Raw genomic sequence first — 6,832 nt, 5'->3', positions numbered from 1 at the left:
TTTTTTTTTTAGCAGAGATTTCATTTTGCAGCTACAAGAGGAACTTTATTGAAGTATTGGTTTTTATTTTACACATTTGGAGGAGGAGGAGGAAATCATGGAAAAGAAGCATAAAAAATGCAATAATGTAAAATAAAAGTAGCAAACCAAGAAAAAATGAAAGGATAAAAATAGCAATCCAAGAAAAAATCAATGGAGCTAACAGAAATTATTTCCCCGCATGTCTATTTTGTCCATAATATCATTTATAAGAGGAATTTCTGAGGATAACTTCAGGATTTTCAGCTTTCAAGTCCTAGAAGTCTCTCAATTAAAGATCGTAAGGCTTTGCTCCAGGTCCCCAATAGAAGAATCAATTATTGGCTTTGTATCCAGCTACTCACCTCAAGATCAAGCTCAAGGACAATCTCCTAAATTAAACAGCTCTCAGCCATTACGTAACTCAGCTGAAAATTTTGTCAAGCTATATATCACCTCTTACCTTGATAAAAATGTGAGAAATAGATTGAAAATTAGTTTTCAGTGTCCTTCAGTCATCCTCATCTATAATTTAACTAATCATGCATCCTACCAACAGCTCTACAATCCCGGATCACTCTAGGCTACTGTAACAATGTGCTGGACATGGAAAATGAATCTACCGCCACAATAAAGGTAAAATAAGAAAACCAAATCAAATCCAATTGATATGGTTAGTATAAGGCAAACCTCTTTCCTATAAAAAGCCTAAATTTTCTATCCATACATAAGCTTACTAGGGACTCACCTAACATAACATTTATTTGGAATTCTTCCCAGCCAGTTCCATTGGATTTAGATACCTATGATTACTTCCAAAAGATATTATCTAAAAAAATTTAAGGTATGTTTTGTTTAGTTCCAACTTATGATAATTTGAGTTCAGATTTCATTGTATGAAAGAGAATAATAAACAAAATCAACACATCTGGAACTCGAAAATGCACAAATATCTAGATATTTGTCAATTGGTACTGCAAATTTGATTTTCTTCTTTTATCACTTCCATAAAAACAGTCAGACTTGATGTCCTTGGCCCATTTACATGAAAGATTTCATTCGAATGATCTGAGTCGTAGATATGGACCACATGCAATATTGATTGCAAGCTCAGCTCGCATGCTCAATCTAAGGTTAAGGTTAACAAACAAGAGCTCAAGAGCTATAGCATTTGTAATTTCAGCTCAACTCATTTACATCCCTGTTACCATATTCATAAGCATAAAGAAGACAACCAAAATAGCAAGAAATGTTAACATTAGATACATAGTTAGCAATAAGAGAAAAATGCCATCACAGAACAACTCATAAAAACATCGAAGAAACCAATATCAAAAAACAAAAAGGTGGTTCTTTGCCCCTATAACTCCCATTTTTGTCGGTTATTCCTCTCTCCTGAAGTCCTGATGCAACAATTAAAAAAAAAGAAAATCAAAGAGGTATGATCGAAGAAACCAATATCAAAAAACAAAAAGGTGGTCCTTTGCCCCTAGAACTCCCATTTTGTCGGTTATTCCTTTCTCCTGAAGTCCTGATGCAACAATTAAAAAAAAGAAAATCAAAGCGGTATATACCTCACGCTGTCAAATGAGGCGTACAATTTAGTGTCAAGAGGCATCTCAGTGCAATTTTGGCACAATTTTGAAGAGTCGTAAGAGTCAAGATTAAGGTTCAGGTAACTTTAAAATTTTATTTATAAACTTTATAAATAAACCAAACCAAGCAAAATTTGAGAAGAACCAAGATGCCACAAACTTGTATCCACACATTGCAAGACCTTTATGCTCACAATCCTGTTATGCAGCCAATCATTATTGTGCTACAACCGTGGTTCCGCTGCACTTCCCCTCCAACACCTCTACTCATGTTGTCGGTAACATATCTTTGTTTTAGTACGTAACATATCTTTGTCTTAGTACAAAGGATGAGAGAAAATAACTAGCAACAATAATGATTCTAATAAAAACTCTCTAAGTGATTCGAGTAGCGGTAATGCGGCCCTATGAATTCATAAATTATGACTATAAACTACTTGCTTATAATAAAATGGGAATGGGAAAGACTTCGTATTTAGTGTTGCAACCAACCATGCATGACTTTTAATGTTCTTTGATATTTTAGGAGCTTACTTTGATATCTTACTTTGATGTTCAAATTGCTACTTATTATTTTATATTTTTCATGGAATTAATGGCTTAATTCTAAGGCATATGCCTCAAAATACCTCAAAGCTTACTGCTCACTTCATGAAAAAAAACACCTTTATACCTGATCATGCAATTTTAAACCTTTGTTTTTATGTAGGTTTACAAGATTAAAGGGACATAGAAAAAATGAAACTGTCGTCACACTGATTAGCACTTTCCCACCTACTAAGAGAGCTTTATAAATCCTCCTTCCCTGTTCATTATTTGTAGATGTTATCCATGACATGTAAACCTATTCGAGCAACATTGTTGCACTTTAACTATGTTATTTTTGGTGATAGGGGTTTGACATTTTAAGCACATGGTTCGTGCTTTACTGCTCCATCACATTCAAAGTCGATTTATGGACAATTTTACCACATTCACTTTCATTCAGATACAACCATTTAAGGGCAATACTCCAAATATGCACATCAAATAGTATTATCTATGCTCCAAACTTAAAATACTAACTAGTTAAGGAAGGAAGATGAATATACTACAAACGATTTTAATAGCTGGGGCATAACATGTGCTAGCCAAAAGTGTTTTCTACCAGCAGATAACAAAAAAGTATTTTACATGGCTAATCTAAGGGGATGTTTGGTAGCACTTTTTAATAGGATTTATCACGGGATTTACTAAATCCAGTCAAACATTAAAATGAAGGAGTTTTGTGGATTTATGAATTTTCGGATTTAGGTTCCCAAATTTTCCCTTAGATTCAGCTTAAATCCGGATTTACTAAATCCAGGGGCAGGCTGAATTTGACAGATTTACTAAATCCTATTTGCAGCCAAATACCCCCTAAAGTCGTGCAAGTGCAATAAAGAAAGAAACGAATCACAGCACAAAACTATACATTTTTCCAGTCACAACGCAGTTCAATAAAAAATAATCACAAATTTACAATTTCCAAATACTACTAACAAGTCTTTGAATGTCTTACCTATTATTCCCTTCCTCATCCTGACCCGGCTCAGAATCGTAATTTGCACCGCCTGCTCTACCTTCCTCCAAATCCCTCGGGGAGCTTGGACCAGAACTTCCCTGACTCCTACCTCCTTGGCTTCCATTTCCACCATACTCCAAACCCAAAGCCGATTGCTGTTGTGGATGCCTCCTCCGATACTCCACGCAGACGCAGATCATATGAAGCACACACTGCAGTGCATATCCCACGATCCATATCCTCAGCGGCATCGTCGGCTTCTCGTCCCTACTCATGATCAAAACCCCCGTCGCCACCCCAACGAACGCCAGATTCCACAAGATGTCTAAAAATACCACTGGCTTCGAGTAGGCCCAGTCGCTCTGCCGTTCCTCAAGCTGCTCCGCCGCAGTCTCCCTCACAAGCATCGACGGCTCCCTCATCATCCGACGGCTGCTCGCCCTCCGCAGAAACCTCGCCGCCCCACTCAAGCCTGGCCGCCGGGACGCTCGCCGAGCGCGCTCATCTCCGTTTCCGCCACGCAGGCCAATCAGCGGTGCAGGGTCGATCCCAACTCCCCCCATCGGATTGATCGCCCTCGTCGCAGACATCGCAGAGATCCAGCACTCAACAAATAGCAACTGGTGGAAAATCTACAGTCGGGGATGAAGATATACAAACCCTAGCGCTTCCGATCGGCTCGATTTCGCCCCAATAATTGATCGGTAACTTACATGCGGGATTAACGTAATCAAGGCGACGATGGCTGCGATCTCCGATGCGCACATTTCGCCATTTTCAGAAATTGCTATCGCCGGATGAAAATTACGGGAAAAAAGCAGAGAGAAATCCGATGAGACACTGCGAATTTGCGCTTAACTCGACTTGATTGAATTCCTTTACATGTATACCACATAATCTTTAAATGTTTAGGTAATTTATATATAAGTTTAATTTTATTCATAAAATATTTAATCATTATATAATCTGTCTGATAGTCGCATCCAAGAAGTATATTGAGGGATAATGTAATTTTTTATCAAAGGAATGGTCTCATATTTATAGTCAGAAGGGTACATTATGTATAATTACATATGTGCCCCTATTTTAATGCGGAAGTTATAGTGTATTTTGGATATTTACATAAATGAATCTATGAATTGGTTACTCTGTCAAATGATCGGTTGAGATTAGTTGGCCTTAGGTCGGCAAGGCTCACTCGTATGACCATGCGGAGTTGGGGATTGTTGATTTGCTCATGTTAATCTTTAATCGTCGGGACATGGCTCTGTTGGATTAAGTCTATCAGTCTGCTACTATAATTTCACTGCCCACTATCGACTCATAAATGAGGAGGTTTTATCACTAGGATGAGACTAAAATGTCGGGTTAAGGGTGAATCATGGTAATTCGGCAGGTAGCTCATCCATTGACAAAAATTCTTCGAGGCATTCGTGGAACATACCATGGTGGAACCTTCAGCCTTTTAATGAAGAGTTTCATATGCTCTTATGAGGCGGCTAACGTTGCCGAGGTGAGAGTTGGGCTGAAGCCCCTCTTGGCTATATGATATTTATTTTTTTTAATTTTGAATGTGGGTTTTATGGACCTTGGTCATTAACTCAGGCGGCCTATGTCCAGTCAACTTTGAATCTCGATCGAAGGAATTTGCATTTTGTCAATCAAGTCATTTGATCTTCTCATGACGGGGTTGTAAGTCTTCCTCGGGCCATCCCAAACAATAACTTTATTTCACTTAATCCGTTGGATTTCTTTAAGATTCGTGTTGATGCATTTCTAATGTACAATAATCATAACAAATTTATACAAAAAAAAATGTATTTCATCTTTAAAAAATAATACAATGTTATTTTTATAAAGCGTCAAGACCTTTAATATTACATAAATAAATATTATAACTTTAAGTATTGTTTGTAAAATACAAATCATTTTAAATTATATTCAAATATTAGTCATATATATATATATATATATATATATATATATGTATGTATGTATGTATGTATGTATGTACATGTATGTATATAAACGAAATAAATGATTTTTTTTATTCATTGTATATTAATCTAATGTTGAACTTGTATATATGTATATAGTGTTACTTTATAAGTAATTAAATATACTACTGACTATTATTTTCTCGTATAATTTATTTTTTTATGAAAATTTATGTGAAATCATAAAGTTGATAATTATTTATTGTATGACCACTGGATTTATTATATTTTTTTAATCCAATTAAATTTAAATTTATTCATATAATATAAATCAATTAAAGAATAGGAGAACATAGCCCAAATTTAATTTCTCTCTTAAGGAGGAGTACAAAGAGTTTGAGCACAAGGCAAAAAAAGGACTTTGAAATAACTTTTGCTCCAAGCTTTCTAAGAAATTAGAAAATAAACCTTAAATATTTATTTTGCTTTTTTATTATTTTATTATTTTCATAGATGCTTCCATCACCAATATTTTAAATATAGTGTCTGTTTGAGACGACGATACTGCGGTGATGCGGCACCGCATCAATTTTATCTGTTCTTTAGATAAATTGTGTTCTATAAGCTTTTTCAAAAAACTGTCACTGAAACCTACGTTTTCCCGTCGGTCTTGACTATATGCAGTTACAGTTTTCTAGCTGCTATATGACATTTAATTAAAAAAATTATAATAAACATAACTTTTTGAGCATCAGATTATTTTTCAACAGCTTCACAACTACTTTTTAATAAGCTGCAACAACCCCTTCAGCAGCTTCACAACTGCTTTTTAATAAGCTGCAACAACCCCAAAAAAATTTTTTTTCTTTTGAAAAGATGAGTGTAAAAGTAATATATATGAAAAAAACCCACGAACTCATAGTGAGAACTATACCTTCAATCACTATCACAAATAAGCATGCAAATATAGTATTTCATATTCAAATTGATAAATTACATTTTCACTAATTATAGTTCTTAATGATACTAAAATGAAGTGTGACGTGAAATATTTTCATAATCAACTTGATAAGTTAGATTTTCACAAACTATACATCTTAATATATGTGTGTAAGGTAAAAATATATATATTTACAAATCAACCCCTGAGAGAGAAATTTGTAATATTACAACAAAAAGAGCACGAATCTTTAAAAAAAATATAAATAAAAAAATATTATTGTGCATTACATTTTCACACCAAACCAACACCAAAAAATTATTTATGTAATTTCATTAAATTATGTGGGGGAAAAATAGATGTGCGGAAAAATAGAACTAATTTATATGAAATCTTATTACATTTTCTATTTATTTTTTGCTTCTTTCTATGGAATTAAGCGCTGAATCAGTTCTGGAGAAGCGGCGGCGAGCTCTGGGAAGGAAAGATCAAGAGTTCTTAAGGGTAAAGTTGTAATAACAATTGATGTAAAAATAAAAAGAAGCAATTACATAAAAAGCACTTGAAATTTTGTTATTTGCATAATTCATCTGTTTTTCAAGTTCTCGCAAATATCAAAATTTATAATAAAATCTCGACTAGTATTTTTTTTATTTTTGTCAAATTTAAGTGCATCCATTTCCAAATAAAAGATAGAGAGAGAGAGTTTGAATTGATGATGAAAAAATTATTCCATACGAAATGCATGCGGTGTCGGACATGCACCGCTCATCACACTCCATCCATTTAAAAAAAAAAA

The 6,832-nt window shown here is 34.5% G+C and overlaps 1 protein-coding gene across 1 annotated transcript in view; it reads right to left on the bottom strand.

The window, feature by feature from the left end:
- Window positions 1-6,463: 6,463 nt before the first annotated feature.
- LOC110025858 (shaggy-related protein kinase epsilon-like) overlaps window positions 6,464-6,832 on the bottom strand; it is a gene marked incomplete at its 3' end in the record, with an annotated part of 29,658 nt that continues 29,289 nt past the window's right edge. Inside the window, 1 exon segment of the mRNA XM_020726533.1 lies at window positions 6,464-6,507. Coding sequence (XP_020582192.1) covers window positions 6,464-6,507 — 44 coding nt within the window.

The sequence above is a fragment of the Phalaenopsis equestris genome, unplaced genomic scaffold (genome assembly GCF_001263595.1).
Source record: "Phalaenopsis equestris unplaced genomic scaffold, ASM126359v1 Scaffold000339, whole genome shotgun sequence".
Taxonomy (NCBI): domain Eukaryota; kingdom Viridiplantae; phylum Streptophyta; class Magnoliopsida; order Asparagales; family Orchidaceae; genus Phalaenopsis; species Phalaenopsis equestris.
Note: the sequence above shows the minus strand (reverse complement) of the source record. Positions and strands in the feature narration are given on the sequence as shown.